Source organism: Myodes glareolus, chromosome 23 (genome assembly GCF_982192425.1).
Source record: "Myodes glareolus chromosome 23, mMyoGla1.1, whole genome shotgun sequence".
Classification (NCBI taxonomy): domain Eukaryota; kingdom Metazoa; phylum Chordata; class Mammalia; order Rodentia; family Cricetidae; genus Myodes; species Myodes glareolus.
The window spans coordinates 39125931-39142686 of record NC_142048.1 but is presented as its reverse complement, the minus strand read 5'-3'; the positions used below and the strand labels follow the sequence as shown (position 1 = coordinate 39142686).

Here is a 16756-nt window from a genome sequence, read left to right as displayed (position 1 = left end):
CTTTCTCTAGTTCATTTCTCTTGTGCTTATTTCCGGAAATACCAACAACACTGACAGGTGACAGAAGGGGAAAATACACCAACTGACATGAACAACCGCTACAAATATCAGCGTAGGGACAGATTTGCAGACCAGGGTCAGCTGTGCTGGGCTGAAATCAAGAGAGGGTTGCTAGGGATGTTCTGACTACGAAGACCTGACTTCAAGGTTTGGGTTTCTGGGCAGGGTGCTGGGACTGGTTCATCCTCACCTCTTCCCAGCAGAACACTGAGTTACTTCGGTGCTGCCTCTGCCTACTGTACAAGGGGCACTTTCTCTTAGAAATCCCGGAGATTTAAAACCTTGAAGGCCCCAGATATAAAATAACAAATGGTATTCCATTCATGTAAAACAGTACCAGCAGGGTCACACCATGCTCACTCAAGTCACTACAGGAATCAAATGGTTTCTCTGCTGTCGCCGCTACTGATGCACCATGGGAACGGCTATCTTTCCACGCTCACACATCAACTCCTCTCGCATCTCTGTGGCTGTGTCTACCTGTTGCCTGAGCCTTTCTCCTTCCCAGTCCTTGTGTTTTCTTTTGCCACATCCTTACCAAGCTGAATCCTATCTCTCAATTGTCCTTCTCCATACAGGTTGGTCTTGAATCAGAAACCCCCATCTCTTAAACAGCCCCACCAAGCTTCGGTAGCCTTCCTACTGCTAACAAAACCTCCCTTAACTCACAGGTTCTGAATTCATGATGCCTTCCAGACCACATTATAGCCTCCAAAGGCCAATTTTCAAGGTTTCTTGACAGAATAGATACTTCAGTTTGAGCCAACTTTCAGGCAAGGTTAAGGTCACTGTTAAAGTTTCGATCCAGCACTATTTGGTCTCTCTAAGGCGAGCTCACTTCCATAGGAGCAACAGGAAACTCTACCACACAGTTCATTAATTACCAGTTTCCCTTCAGTTCCACAAAGTTAGCCTACAACATTTGGTTTTGTTGAACATTTATGGCTTTTGGTGTGACTTACTCACATCCATATAGAACTGTCTAAAGCACTATGCCAGCCAATAAAGCAACACCTGCCAACAGGGCTCAAATCATAATGCTGCATTTCAACTATAAATACGTACTAAGTTATTTATACCTTTTTAGGGAGGGTGTGATGCTGGGAGAAAAAAAAAAATCAAGCCCTGGGCCTTATACATTAGGCAAGTGCTCTACTAGAGAGCTGGCCTATCTCCTGACCCACCGCAGAACTCTTACACTCTGCTCTTAGGGGTAAACTAAGAGGTAACTATGCCTCTAACTGAAGGTTAATAAAGCTATCGACATGGACCAGAGAATGCTGGGGCTGGTGATTCTCCACAGCAGTGAGAAAAGAGTCATTCTGAATTCACTGCCAGAGACCAAAGGACAATGTTAGACCATCGTCTCAAAGAAATTGTATATTAGAACTCTGATCTAAACTTTCTTTTGTTTATTAACATCTTTAAATAAAACTATTATAGGGCACTTCCTCCAACATTCTCCTCGCTCTAAAGGCCAAAACAAAACACTCATAAAGTACCTTGAATGGTCTGAAGAGCAGGTAGAGCTCCCGGGGTTTGATGTCCAGGGGCAGACCACTGACAAATAGAGTCCGGACCTAGAAAGTAAGGTGACAGATGAGCAAGGGTGTGAAAACCCACAGGCTACCTCTCACCCTGAACCAGCGGACCCTTGACTCCTCTCACAACCTCCTTTCTATGACATGATGAATTGACCCCCTATATAATTTTAGTATTAGTTTAAAACCATGTCATAGAGACAGTAGATTTTCTACACTTCTACTCTAACCACAGCAAAAGACATACTTGAAAAGAAAACCGTAAATGTATGGTCTCTCTTGCTTTCGTCTCTTGTCCCTGCGCCCCTTGACGGTGTTAATTACCATGATTTTAAAAAGCATGAAAGTGCTGAGATTCTATCAAGCACCTACTGAGGAGCCAGCAGGCACCGCTCTGCTTCTCTCATTGGCTGCTGTTTCTTCTGTATTACATGACTCAACCAACACGTATACCTTGAAGGTACCCACTAGGTGCTAATGACCAAAGACATACAGGACATGTGTGTAAACATGCATGGTGGGAGCCACTGAGTGCAAACTATGTGTCTGATGCCTACAAAGGCATACAACACCGACAACATGCTTCTGGCGGAAAACCAGAGAAAGCCAATTAGCAGGTGTTCAAAGGTGTGTGGATTAATATCTGGGTCTTCTACTCGGTTCCATTGGTCCTGTCTTGGGTCTTATGTCAATACCTGTTTTCAGTACTGTAGCTCTGTAGTAGAGTTTGAAGTCAGGGATTGTGATGCCTCCAGAAGTTTTTTTAAATTGTACAGGTTTTGGCTATCCTGGGTTTTTTGCTTTTCCATATGAAGCTGACTACTGTTCTCTCAGGGTCTTCGAAGAATTTTGCTGGAAGTTTGATGGGCATTGCATTGAAACTATGCTAGATCTATTTCTAAAACTTTCTATGGTTATGTACAGAATCAAAAATCAGTATGGTCTTTCTATTGTTCCAACACAGCACACAGGTCATCTGAATGTTCATACATGTTGTTATTACATGGCAATCTCAGAATTTTTTGAACATCTATGCTATATCTTAAAAATGTAGAAATTGTTAAGTTTTCACACCACACACACCCCACACACGGTGAAACCATCACAGTTGAGATAATATATTACCTCTAACAGTTTCCTCATGCCTCCCACACCACCTACCCTTTTAGAAACAGGGTCTCACCACACAGACCAGGTAGACTCTGAACTCACTGAGTGCTGAGCCAGACTGCAGGTGTATGGACTGCCATTTCTGCCGTCACAACCCCCTGTCACCCTGCCCCGCCACCCTAGGTGTCACTCTTCTGCCATCAGTGCTGGTTGGGATGGATTAATATGTATCCCAAAGTCAAAACGGAAGCACAGAATAAAAGTGCCGAGTTGTCTCCGTTTATTCATATTAACATAAAGTTAATCTCGTCCATACTGTTAAAGGCGACCCAAAGTCCATCCCTTCTCACTGCACAGTATTCTGTTATGTGGATGTACTAATCCACGAACCTGTTGCTACAAATAGTAAGATGATTTGACTAAAAACAAAATCTCTCCTTTCACTCTTTAAGGTTCAGAGCACTGCAAACGCTCCGAGTGCTTTGAACAATGCGTGTTTTGCTGTTGTTGGATGGAGGAGTCGAAAACAGTCAATTAGGTCAAGTCTGTTGACCAAACTTCTTATGTGGTCCTCATTTCTTCTTTCATCTTTGCCACACAGAGAGCACCCGAGGAAAAGGTAAAACTACTGACAAGCACACGAGGGGACTCTACTGTCCACTACGCCCGCCTGCCTTCTCATGGGACAGACACTCTGACCAGGACGACCTGGACTAGAGAGTTAACCCTAGCTTCAAGTTCTTCAAATACCCACTACACCCCTAACTCCATGCTGTGTGCGGAGTGGACTGAAGATTTGCGCGGGAACAGTGGGGTTTGCAGACCGTCTGTTTCACAGTTACATCACTGGTCCAGCTCTGCAGTGCGCTGCTGGTGTGTAGCGGACATGTTTAAGGAGTTCACCCAGGCATTTAACTAACACTTCCACTACTGTCTGAAAGAAAGAGGTTTTATAGACTTGCTAGGCAATTTACCAACAGAACTCACTAAACACCCGGGGATTGTGAACAAAAGACAATATACTTGAGGTCTATCTAAAACACAATAGTATATTATACCAGCAATAAAAAATATGTGCAAAAACAGGGTGTCAAGGTGGCTCAGAGGGTAAAGGCACTTGCCACCAAGCCTAACCACCTGTGTTCTAGTAAGAACCACCTTTACTCAGGTGCCCTCTGACTGCCACACATAAGTGGATAGAAAAAAAACGCACTGTGTGCAAGGAAAAGACATACTTTGCTCTCAGAACTTAGAGAGGGAAACCATCCTTTACAATACAGATGCCAGTGCCTAGCTTAAACTACTGGCCAAGCGGTATTGCAAATAATATAGTTTCCGTGTGATTATTTTGGGTCTGGGTGGCCAGGAAACAAACAAGCAGCCTTGGCCTACAGGTTACTAAATTCAAGAGTATGATGGTTTAAAATCCTTTCTAGTCGCTCCACATTTGGTAAAAAATAATCAGTCTTGTTAAAAGAAGAGGAGGAGGAAGAGCAAAGAAAGAAAATTCAGAGAATTAACAAGGGGAAGAATAACACTGTAAATCTCAGTCATGCTTTTCTGTGGCAACCACGGAAAGAGTCATAGGATTTAAGACACATCTCATCGCCACAGGTCAGCGCATTGCAATGTCGTGAAAGCGCAGTGTCTTTCATAACTAAGTCTGTGGAAATCAGAAAGATCTCCTCGCCTGCAGGGAGCTTACTGTCATAAACTTGACAGTCACCCTTGGCAACAGAAAGCTTAACTCAGTCACGTGGTGACCCAGCTGGAACCAAAGCGTGAAACAAATGTCTAATACTCCCAAAAAGTCATGCTCCCCCCACCGCACGCAAATAACGTACAGATAGCCACATGAACTTACAGAGGGCAACCCTTAATTTCCAAGCACTGTCTATGGGCACGGAGCCTTCAAAACACACATTCCCTTCATCAGGCAGGAAGGGGCATTTCTCAGTCAAGGACAAAGAGAAGTTCAGGAGAATGAAGCTGCTGACAGCTATATCCCAAAGGGATGCCAAAGGATTCCATGGCTGTGACTACTTCATTTTTGCCCCAACAAGGCTGAAAGAATAAATGACAGCATAAACCACTGTGCAGGGGGCAGATGAACATCCGTGGCTTAGCCACCTTCTAGCACTACTGAGGCCACAGCTGGGCTTCAGATAGAAACAACCATCTATTCTTCAGTAAGACTGTCTGTCACTTTCCCACTGGGAAAACAGCCTCCTCTGAGCGACTAACTTATTTAATAAACTTCAAAAGTCGCCACACAAATCCGGAGCTTGCCTGGACCATTAGACTGAGAACATACTTAGTAAGAAGGACCCATGGCAGTGCATCTCTGTTTAGCTAGCCCTCCATAAACTTTTAACAATCTCTAAGCTTACCTTTTTTTTCTTTTCTTTTTGACAAGGTCTTACTTGTAGCGCAGGCAGACCTCAAATTCACAACCCTCCTACCTTAACCTCCCAAACGGGGACCACAGGCATGACCAACACACTGGGATTCCATGGGCCAGATCTGTGTGTGCACATGCTCACATGACTGAGGGAGTGCAGAGAGTAATTTGTAGGAGATGATTCTCTCCTTCCACCACGTAGGTCCCAGGAATTGAACTCAGGACATAAGGCTTGACGGCATGTGCCTTCCTTCACCTAGGGACGATCCATTTGCCTACTTCACATTTTTTAGACCTACAGATAGAAAAGAAACTTCTAACTGTGCTGTGTAAACCATCCCTCTGTAGAAACTATCCTTCTGTTAGCAAAAATCCAAAGAAAGTATCTCTTAGGGGGCTGGAGATCTCAGAGATTAAGAACACTGACTGCTTTTCCAGAGGTCCTGGGTTCAATTCCCAGCAACCACATGGTGGATCACAACCATCTGTAATGAGATCTGGTGTCCTCTTCTGGCATAAAGGTATACATGCAGACAGAACAACAGATAGATAGATAGATAGATAGATAGATAGATAGATAGATAGATAGATAGATAGATAGACAGACAGACAGACAGACAGACAGATAGATAGGATCTATCTAAGAAAAAAAGAGGATCTCTCTGAGGTAGTGTTGCTAATTACAGCACCCAGGAAGCAAAAGGAGGGTGATCTCCAAGTTCAAGGCCAGCCTGGTCTACAGAGTTTCAGGACAGACAGGGTTACACAGAGAAACCTATCTTGGAAAACCAAAAAAGAAAAACAAACAGGCACCCAAATGACCAAGCTAAGTTTTCTTGTCAACAGTTCTGAAGATGTCATGGCAAACGAGATGGACTGTCTATTCTCGGTAACACTCACAGAATCAGTAGTTGCACCACCAATGACAAATTCTACACGTGACAAGCAAGCATACAGATCAGTATCTTTTTAAGACTCCTCTCCACTAACATTAAGGATAAAAAAATAAGTCAGAGATTGCTAGGTGTGGTGATACACATCTGTGACCACAGAAGAATGGCCAGAAGTTCAAAGCCAGCCTGGTCCACATGAGACCCTGCCTCAAACAAGCAAGCAGGGGCAAAAGACTGAAAGAGACATGCCCACACAAGGAAGAAGTCGGGACATGCAGGAAAATACCCTCTCTAAAAAACACACAGAATTTTAAGACTGCACTCCCATCGACAACGACAGACTAATATACAGCTGATAATAAAATCACTCATATTTCAATTCATGAAAGACAACTCTGATGTACAGACTCTTGGCAGTGGTGGTGCACGCCTTTAATCGCAACACTCAAGAGGCAGAGGTAGGTGGATCTCTGAGTTTCTAGACCAGCTTGATCTACAGAACAAGTTCCCGGACCAACAGAGCTACACAGAGAAACTTGTCTTGAAAGTGTGCAGGGGGTGTGGGGTATGGGTGGGAGATATTCAAGAGTCACTAATTTGCACATTTAAAATGGTAGGTAACTACAGAATCAGGCTAATCAAGAGGCTCAGACCTGATCGTTCTTTGTAAGAACCATGAAAATGCCCAGAGCATCATGGGTAGGCATATCCAAAAGGCACCAAGTAGAAAAGATGTTACTTGAAAGAAGCCATGGGTGCTGTTTCAGGGTACAATGGTGGCATTGACGGGTGTGCCCTGGCCACAGGGTCGGTGGCCAAAAGCAGAACTGAATTTTTGTTGTGTATATTTAAAACTGCAGAGAACATGCTGAACGTAAGGGTTTAGACACCGATTCTCTGGTCAATGAACAAATCATTTAAGATCATTGTTGAACCAGAGTTCATAGCTTGATTAACCCAAGGTGAGCCCTACCCCCATTCCACCTCCCCACCCCGAGCTGACTGATCCTCACTGAGAAGGAGTAAAATGCCTCTATGCCAGAAGAAGCAGCCGCAGAGAGAGAGAGAGACATCAGAGAAGAGAGTGAGGACACAAAAACATGGATGGGCATAAACTCTGCGCAGAATAGATGCAAACAGAAAGTTTAAAAATAATACAAACAACAGAGTTCACAGAAACCAAGTTAGTATTTTCCATTTTGTGAATGCTGTCTTTACCCTATTTATCATCCTGCATAAGGATAAAAAGATGGATAAATGTGTATGCAGAGGCAGAGAGGGAGAGGGAGGGAGAGAGGGAGAGAGAGAGAGAGAGAGAGAGAGAGAGAGAGAGAGAGAGAGGCAGGCAGACAGACAGACAGACAGACACCCCTGCAGGAACTGACTCTCCTTCCACCTATGGGCTCCAGGGCTGAACTCAGGCTGTCAGGCTTGGTGCGCGCACTCTTACCCACGGAGCCATCTTACTGGCGCGTTTCAAGCCGAGGCAGTTTCTAAAGCCGTTTTTCCCAAGTGGGAAAGAATTTTCAAAACTCTCTGAACCTAGGGGCATGTGAAAGATTCCTTTAGCATGGACATGACCTGGCCTGTCAGTGACCTCTGGAATCCAGTGTGCCAGCTCAGTTCTGGCTGGAACACGGATGGAGATATGTGCGGGCAAAACAGCCCTCCCTGTGCCAGAGAGAATGCATTCTAATATGACCAAATAAAGACACAACCGGCAACATCCCACATGGGCAGCTCTGTCGTGCCAAAGCTTTCCACTCTTCCAAATGGCCACATCTAAGCTGTGACAATTTATTTGGACCCAGTGGAAGAATTTCTAAATCATCTAAATATAATAAAGGACGTCACCAGAGAGCTGACACAGCATATACAGGCACAGAACAAAATTATGTTCATTAGAAAATCAGATCTTTTGAGTGCGGTCACTACCATAATATCACCCTAACTGATGTTGGGTCAGAGGTACAAGCACCCAGAGAAATAAAAATGGGCCTGAATTCTACATACACCTCTCACTCAGCACTGTCCAAGGAAAGGAGCGTTTGGACAAACAGCCTATATAACCCTCTGGTGATCTTTTACTATAACAACCATCTTTTTTATTTTTGTCTAAATAACTTTAATCTGTGCGCTGTGGGATATATCACTTATTACTACACTTCAATTTTATGAATGATGCCATCTTATATGAAAATAGTAGTAATGTTTAACAAAGACTAGCTCAAGGCAGTGGTTCTGGCTTGCAAGACAGAAGTGACAGCAAGTCTGAGGTCAGCATGGTCGGCTTAGCCAGACTCTGTCACAGACCAAACCTCAAAAAGGACTGGGAATGTAGGTTAGTGGGATCTAGGAGAGATAACAGACCAAATAAAGATAAAAGGCCTAGGTCTTTAAAACACATGCTGCCATATTGTTTTCCTAACCTCACTATAAGCACTGTGGACAAGCACAGCAATTCCTCCCGGTTACACGGAACAGAATCCCAAACAGCTTGTCCTCCATGTGCACACAACAAGCCTTCCTTCCTCAGACTCCGTGGCACCATGTCTGAAAGCTGTTCTGCTTGCTCCACCCCTCTCTTCTCTTCTGCACCCACTGCGCGGTTTGCGCCACCGTGGGTTCTCTAAGCTTCACCCCCTGGTCCAGTGAAACGAGAACACGCACTACATCTTCCTCGTCTACCCTTCCATTCTGAAGCAGAGGTCCTGCTTTACGGATCAAGGTGTGTGTGTGTGTGTGTGTGTGTCTGGTATTTATGAAGAATACAGTATTTGGAGAAAGGTTTAGCTGACTGCTATTTAAATCATTTCATAAATATCGTCAGGATTGGGGAAAGACACTCTATTAAAAACAAGAAATTTAAATGTATAAAAAATCAATCAATCTACCTACCATCCATTCATTCACCCATCTATCTATCCAGGTAGGATCTTCCTATGCAGCCTATGGCTGTTCGAGAACTATGTAGACCAGATTGGCCTGCCTCCTAAGCCTGAGACTAAAAGGTACATGCCAGTCACTACACCCAGCTGTGTATAAATTTCAACAACCTGAAAATCTCAAACCATATAGTACATAATTTAATCGTGGCTTTGTGTATGAGAACAACAGATTCAATGGCTTGTCAGACAGCAGTACCCTGTATCTGGTACTCATCTTTCTGCGCAATGTCAAGATACAAGGGTCATTCTTATCTACGATTACGGCACAACACAACTTGAGTCTTTCCAAGAGGCAGTTTACCTCTTGTTGAATTCATAAGAATGGCGTTAGAATTTGAATTTTCAACATTCCAAACTAAGTAATGTGTTAAAGGCTGAGCCGCAAACAGTGATCAGAGCTGGGCTTTGGGGAATGGCTGAATGAGGTCTGTGACATTCTGTTTGATAACCGGGAAGTGCAGAAACAAGGCAATGGGGCCACCGGGGGCATGTCCTTTAAGGGTATGTTGTCCTTGACTTCTTCCTGGCGCCAGGGAACAACTACATTCTTTCATGGGCTTCCTATCTTAGTTCTGCTTTACTTTGGGCCCAAAAGCAATACAATGGCTCGAACACAGTCCAAACCCTTTAAAACCATGAGCTGCGATAAATCCTTCATCCCCTAAACTGTTCTTGTGGATACTTTGCCAATGACGAAAAACTGACTGATGCCAATAACACATTTCCTATTTAGTTAGGAAATGAAATAACCACTTAATAACTTATCTCTGTGGTTAAGGCACATCTGAGACTAATGGAAAGAAAAGGAGGGGGACAGAGATGGCACACTGTCACCCCAGCACTACAAGACATCTCCCAGGAGAGCGGTGGAAGGGGAGAGAGATGGGCTTGTTGGTTATATATAACCCCTCCCTATATGATCCTATCCAAACACAATATCCACATATCCTCATGTATTCCATATTTCATCATTTTCCTATCTTACACCTTATTTTTGCTGCAAGCAAAATGAACATTAACATATGGCATGCTTATAACACGTTTCAAAGAAATAAGTACGAGATGATATACTGACACACATTTTTAGTCTTAGAAAAACAATGCTGTAAGGGGTCATGAAACCCGAGTCAATGTGTGAAGAGAGAATGAGGTCCTGAAGTGTGTGGGCAAGGCCACGTGAAGACCGACGCCTCAGACCCGTGGGAAGCTGGCCCATCTGGGTAAGCACCAACATAGTACAGTGCCAAATCTTGGACACCGGTGCTGAGTTTTCAAAAGCCAGATAAAACATCCACTTTACATACCTATCCCACTTAGAGGAGACTGTGCCCCTTCAGCTTCATACTACTTAGTCACGGGGCTTGCTGGAGAGGTGGACGTTCAGCCAAGAGTGAATCCCACACAGGGAGAGAATTAGGTCTTTCTTAGGAGAACCAATTTTGCAATTAAGTTTTATGAGGTACTTCTGACTTATTTGGGAAACCACTCTATCTGGGACTAATCTAGTGAAATCATGAACTTTCATATCATTCTCATTTACTCTTTACTGAGTATGATGAATAAAAGAAAATATTCTTCTGGAAAAATCTCCCCTAAATTTCTGAGAAGTTAAAAGTCTGTGCGTGGGGGAAGCTGTTTTATTATTTTACTTTATTCATTACTAAATGTACTGTAATAAGAGAATAATTCTGAGACACTTCCTAAATTTCTAAGAAACTAGCTGTGCGGTTTATTTTTGGAGTTTTGTTGTTGTTGTTGTTTGTTTTGTTCCAGAAAGAATTTGAGAAGCAGATCCACTACCCAACAGGCAGCTGAGTAAGCAGTTTATGCAAACTTGAGCAGGACTGGTGTCATACAGAATTTTGTCAACTAGAATTAGACTCTGATTGGGTAGACCTAATGCGGCATGGGCAAGAATCTGCAAGATGCTGGGTCCTGGTGGCGCAGCCTTCAATCCCAGCACTTGGGAGGCAGAGGCAGGCGATCTCTGTGAGCTCAAGGCCAGACTAGTGTACAGAGTGAGTCCCAGGACAGCTAGAACTGTTACACAGAGAAACCCTGTCTTGAAAAACCAAAAACCAACCCCGCCACCCCCCAAAAGAACATGCATGAGTAGTCTCAAATATTAATGTACATGAGCTATTGAGAATAAAGATCCTGGGGACTGGTGAGATGGCTCAGTGGTTAAGAGCACTGACTGCTCTTGCAGATGACCCGAGTTCAATTCCCAGCACACACATGGCAGTTCCCAGTCACCAGGAATCACTGTTTAATTAAGGGTGTTAATGACACCAACACCAGCGATTACTATAGGGCATACACTAAGAAAGAGTCAGGAGGACATGGTTGGAGACTGGAGAGATGTCTGCGTGGGTAAAGGAACTCTGCACAAGCATGAGGACCTGAGCAACACCCCCAGCATCCACCTGGGGGAAAGAGTCCTGCAAACTGGCTTCTGACCCCCACTCCGACATGCAAGCCCACATGCAAAATAGATCAATGTAAGACATGTAAGCCTGGGTGTGGCTGCGTCCACCTGTAAGCTCAAATTTATTAGGGGAGAGACAGGGATCCCTGGGACTTGCTAGCCAATAGGTCTAGCTTCCTATCTGGTGAGACTCTACCTCAAGAGAAACAGGAGTGATCGAACAGGACACCCCACATCATCTCTTGGCCTCTGCACGGACATGCACTGGTAAGTACACACGCAAAGACATGAATTCACTTATTTTTAATTGACAAAATGAATAAGGTTTAGTATTTCTTCCCTAGGGATTTCTAGGAACAGGGAAGCACTGGTACCTGTCGGAGTTCACAATCTTCTCTAAAGACTGGAGACGGGCGTTTCAGGAAAGAAAATTTAGGGGAAGGTGCTGAAGTTCTGACTAGTACACAGTAATGGCTGAATATGAAAAGGCTATTTTCAGACAGGCATTACATACACAAATGTTTCATAAAGTACAAAATACCAACGGCCAACTTCCCACACAATCTCTGATGTATAAGATGGTTTTTATGATAAAGATGGCTGCCCTGTATAAGCCCTTCAGTAACAACACAAGTAACTAGGGAGTTGGTTAGAATTAGAGGCATAAGGATCATTAACAGTCTTCCCACCTAGGCATCCTTATAGAAGTCAAAAATGACAGGGGAAGAAACGGGAGGGCGTCTGTCTCTACGTGTTGTTTGTAAAGACAGGATCTCATTATGTAGCTCTGGCTGACCTAGAACTCACACCGTGTAGACCAAGCTGGCCTGAAAGCCAGAGATCCATCCACCTGCCTTGGCCACCCTGTACTGGGGATTATAAAGGGTGTGGGCCCCCACACCCAGTTCTCACAGGGAGACCTAAACAGAGCTGCAATAATCAAGTCTATCTTGTCTAGATAAAACGTCAGGGAAGAATACCCAACTCCTACCCAAGGTTCTCTCCTGTTCCTCTCCCACTACAGCTAGCATATTTTGTTCATTACAAGTCGGATGTCTCCTCTGTAAGTGATAACACCTGGTACGACCATCTCTGTGCAAACAGGAGGAGTTCATTCCTCCTAGCTGTCCAGTCTGGATTTTATGGACATTGGTTCCTGGCCACATCTGGTGACTCTAAGGGACACCCATGTTATCTTCATGCTAGCCAAGCACTGATGATGTCAGACGCACGGATCACGGCCTAATTAGTGCAATCCCACGCATGCTGGGCTCTCACAGGTAGGAAGGTAGCCTTGTCGAGGCCGTCTGTCTCACGGGAAGAAGATAGAGATGTGGAGGAAAAGCACTTCATGAGGAATTGCATGTATGTGCTACTGCTAATGCCTCTGACCACTGCTTCACTGAAAACTGTCATTTCCAATGACATCTTACTCAGCATACTGGCTATAATATTGGGATGGGGATACAAACAGAAAAATACTAAAACCCCTAAGTAGTTAGAACCAGACTAAGGTCAGTTCTTAGAAAAATACTCTCACTGGCTCCTCTGGTTCTTAAAAGGCGGCACAGACTTGAACAACTATTAATTTGATTTTAAAACACAGACGGGCTAAATGCCTCCCTGGATAAAACCTGCCTCCCAGGCCTGAGCAAATGTCCTCAGCCTCTCACTCGTCCCCATTCTTCACAGAGTATCCATCACCGGCAGACAGTTTCCTGCTGGGAAACATCAGAAGATGGCAGTTTTCCCTGAGAAAGACTCTGGACCCACTCACACTTCCAGAGTCAGAAGTAATGGGAGGTATTTCCCAAGAGGAAACTGGAGGGAAAGGGGAAAGATATTAATCTATGTATCAAAATCTCAACTCAATTCCTGGGCAAAACACTCTGGTTTTGCTTGACAGACAACCTTCACATGACCTATATCAAAAAAACACCCACTCCACACTGGAAGACAGCTCAGGCCTACCTAATCAGCAACAGTCCTGGCGGACAGACCCTGTCAGCAGCTGAAGAATTCCTGATATGCATCATTCTATACATGAGGCTCGCTACGAAAAGAAGCAAGCAACGGCAGAACAGAACCCAGAGATTTGAGCTTGGGGGAGAATGAAAACACAATCTTTCCAGCTAAAGGCACAGAAACGGCAGGTGGGCTCCAAAGACACAGGTCTGAACTGTGAAAACCAGCTTAAGGGGGGAGGACAAGGAAGAATGAAAACAAACAAGCAAATGGAACAGGGTGCGTCAACACCAGGTAGGCAGTGCTCACTTGTAAGCCTAGCACTGGGAAAACTGATGCAGGGGGTGGGGGGTGTCATCAAGAATATGGGACCAACCTGGGCTAAGCAGCCAAGGCTAGAGAGAGACCCGCCCAGTCTTTAAAAACAAACAGGTAAGAGAGACGGCTCAGTCCTCAGGAGCACCTGTTGCTCTAGAGGAGCTCGATTTGGTTCCCGGTACCCATGTAGTTTCCAATTCCAGGGCATGTGATGCCCTACTTTGGCCACCGTGGGCACCAGGTACACACATTTTGCATGCACATGCATGCAGGCAAAAACATTCACACATATAAATCTCTTTGAAAAGAAAGAAAGACAGCAAGTATGGACTGGGGTAGAGGGCAGTGCTGTGGCATCTAGGGTCTGCTCGAAAATTCTCGTTTATTTTGGCATGAGAATAATTACTCTGCCTCTGGGATTGTATGTTTTTCAGCTTCATTTTTATTTAATGTATGTGAATGTTTTGTCTGCACCACGTGCATATTGAAGCCTGAAGGCATCAGACACCCTGGAATTGGAGTTACAGACAACCGGAAGGTGTCACGTGGGTGCTGGGAATCAAACCAGAGACTTCTGGAAGAGTCATTGCTCTTAACCACTGAGCCAGCTCTCCAGCCCCCTCCCATCCATGTATTTTAAGTATTAAGGCAGGCTTTAAGCAAATAAAAATTATAAAGTATCTGCTATGCTGTCTTTCAATCGTGCAGCTCTGGAAAGGCATTAGTCTCCCCATCTCCACACCTCCGGTCAGAGGCCACCACCGAAGCTGCCATTTGCTTTAAGCTCAGGAACACCCAGGCACAACACAGGCGCGCAAATGTGTGCTCACACCCCCAGGACCCCTCCCACCGAGGTCACTTTCCCATCCATCTTCTCCTCGTCAAGTTCTGGGCAGGGGAGTAGAAGCGAACACATCGATTAAAACAAGCTCAAACTAAGTCTACCCGACAGGAAACAGCAAACCCAGAGTCTACCCAAGCCCACTTCACGCTGGTTGAACAAGCCGGCACACAAAGGATTACATATTTTGCTTTTAGAGAATGACGTTTCCTTTTTTGAGACAGGAGACCGAGCTAGTCTTGAACTCCCCATGCAGCTGAGAAGAATGACCTGCTGACCCCCTACTTCAACCTGGGACTCTAGGCACGAGCCAACATGCCTGGTTTTAAGTAGCAGGGATCTGAAGGAAGGTTTAAGGCATGCTAGGGAGTCACTTTACCAACTGCGATACATCCCTTAAATGGTAAACTTTCAAAGAGTAAAATGCCAGCCTTTAAACCCAGCACTGGAGAGGCAGAGACAGGCAGAGCTCTCGGAGCCTGGTCTACAAAGTGAGTTCCAGGCCAGCCAAAGCTAAACAGTGAGACCCTGTCACCCTGCTCCTGGGTTTTAAAGTAGCTAAGTATAGCAATGTAAATTTACATAGTTTTGCGAAGTAAAATTTTAAAATCCATTTTCCCACCCCTGCTTTGGAGAGGAAAGGTTCTTGGGAGAAGGAAACCATGTGTTACTTTATTTTGATGTGGCAACCTGTCTCCCATCCGCGTCCTCGGTAATAGCTCTCCTTGTTTAAAAGAGAGATAAACTGTCCCTTTAGAAAGGGTTGGAGCCCTGTCTCTAAACAGGACATCCTAGTTGGCTGAAAGTGTCACTAAAAGTAAATTGTAATTTTTCATCTTTTTCTGCTGAAACCAAATCCTACTCATAAAACTGGAGGATCTGGTCCCGAGGGATTCTTTCTATAACAATGGAAAAGTACTTGGAGGACGGATGCCTTAAGAGACAGGGGAGCACAGAAAGCTCCAGACCTGCCTCAAGTGTCAACGGAGCAATGAATCGCTGCGTGTCAGTGTCCCCAGCAGGAGAGGTGGGGACAGTCTGTTTGGGTCTCCAGGTGAGGCAGGTTGTGGGAAAGACAGGGAAATCACGGAAGTCACAACGGTGGGGAGAGGGGACATCACTGAAACTGCTTTCAGGACAGCAGGATATGGGGCTGAGGTAGAAAAGGAAGATCATGTATGACAATCTCAATAAAAAGTTTACATATAAGGAAGACATATTAGAGTTCATTTAAAGCCTATAAAGTTGCCGGGAGGTGGTGGCGCACGCCTTTGATCCCATCACTAGGGAGGCGGATCTCTTGAGGTCCAGGCCAGCCTGGTCTACAGAGTGAGTTCCACAACAGCCAGGGTTACACAGAGAAACCCTCTCTCAAAAAACAAACAAAAAAGATCTACGGAGTTTATTTTCTGTTTTCCACTCTTCTTTCATCTCAGTGAGACACACCACAACGGGGAACAGTTTCAGCAAATGAAAATCCCAGTCAAACTAAAAGTCGTGCTCCTGACTGCGCACACACGGCGGGCACTCCCTGTCATTTCTCAGCATTCTGGCTACAACGTATAATGAACCAATCCTTACATTTCTAAGCCTGAGTTCTCGGCAGGCAGGCGAGCCAGAACGACCACCTGAAGAAACTGAAGCTTCCTATGGTTAGCACTAGAGCTGGTTCCGATGAACGTAACAGAGATCAAACAAGCACTTAGCACTCTTTACTTCATCCTAACCCCAAGCAGGTAAGCAAACCACCAGAAAGACAGAGCCAAGCGAGGCACCTTGGACAAGATCTGGCTGGCTGCTGAGGCTGACATCCTCACTCCTTCACTGGTACCTTCCACCCCCATATTCTGGACACTTCTCTATGTCCTTCTGAAGCATCACATACCACCTCTTTCCCTCTGTGTCTATTTCCATCTACGGAGTCTAGCACTACATAGGACAGTCACCTCCTGGGCTTTAGAGGCAGCAGCCTAACCAAGAGGGGAGAGACCGGACTGGGAGCTGCTTTTAACAGTGGTCCTGCTACGAATGTCGGCACGCACTGTTAATTCCAGCATTTGGAAGGCAAGTGGGTCTCTGTGGGTGAGCCAGCCTGGTCTACACAGCATGCTCCAGGACAGCCACGGCTTCAGAGAGATCCCATTCAAAACAAGAAGCACTGAAATGGGAAATGCTGGCCCTCCAGCCAATGGTAGGAAGGCCACAGGGGTCAAGCACCTTGAGGTCAAGCTGTGGAGTTCATTTTTGGCAC

General features: G+C 45.0%; 1 protein-coding gene across 13 annotated transcripts in view; it reads right to left on the bottom strand.

The window, feature by feature from the left end:
- The window catches only part of Rbpms (RNA binding protein, mRNA processing factor), a 143477-nt gene that overhangs the window by 80879 nt on the left and 45842 nt on the right, over positions 1–16756 (bottom strand). For 12 of the 13 annotated variants that reach the window (XM_048456564.3, XM_087900751.1, XM_048456565.3 and 9 more), the window contains exon 2: positions 1563–1640. The exons of the other annotated variant lie outside the window; for it this stretch is intronic. In XM_048456564.3, the coding sequence (XP_048312521.3) occupies positions 1563–1640 (78 nt within the window). The remainder of the gene's footprint in view (positions 1–1562; positions 1641–16756) is intronic. 13 annotated transcript variants of the gene reach the window in all.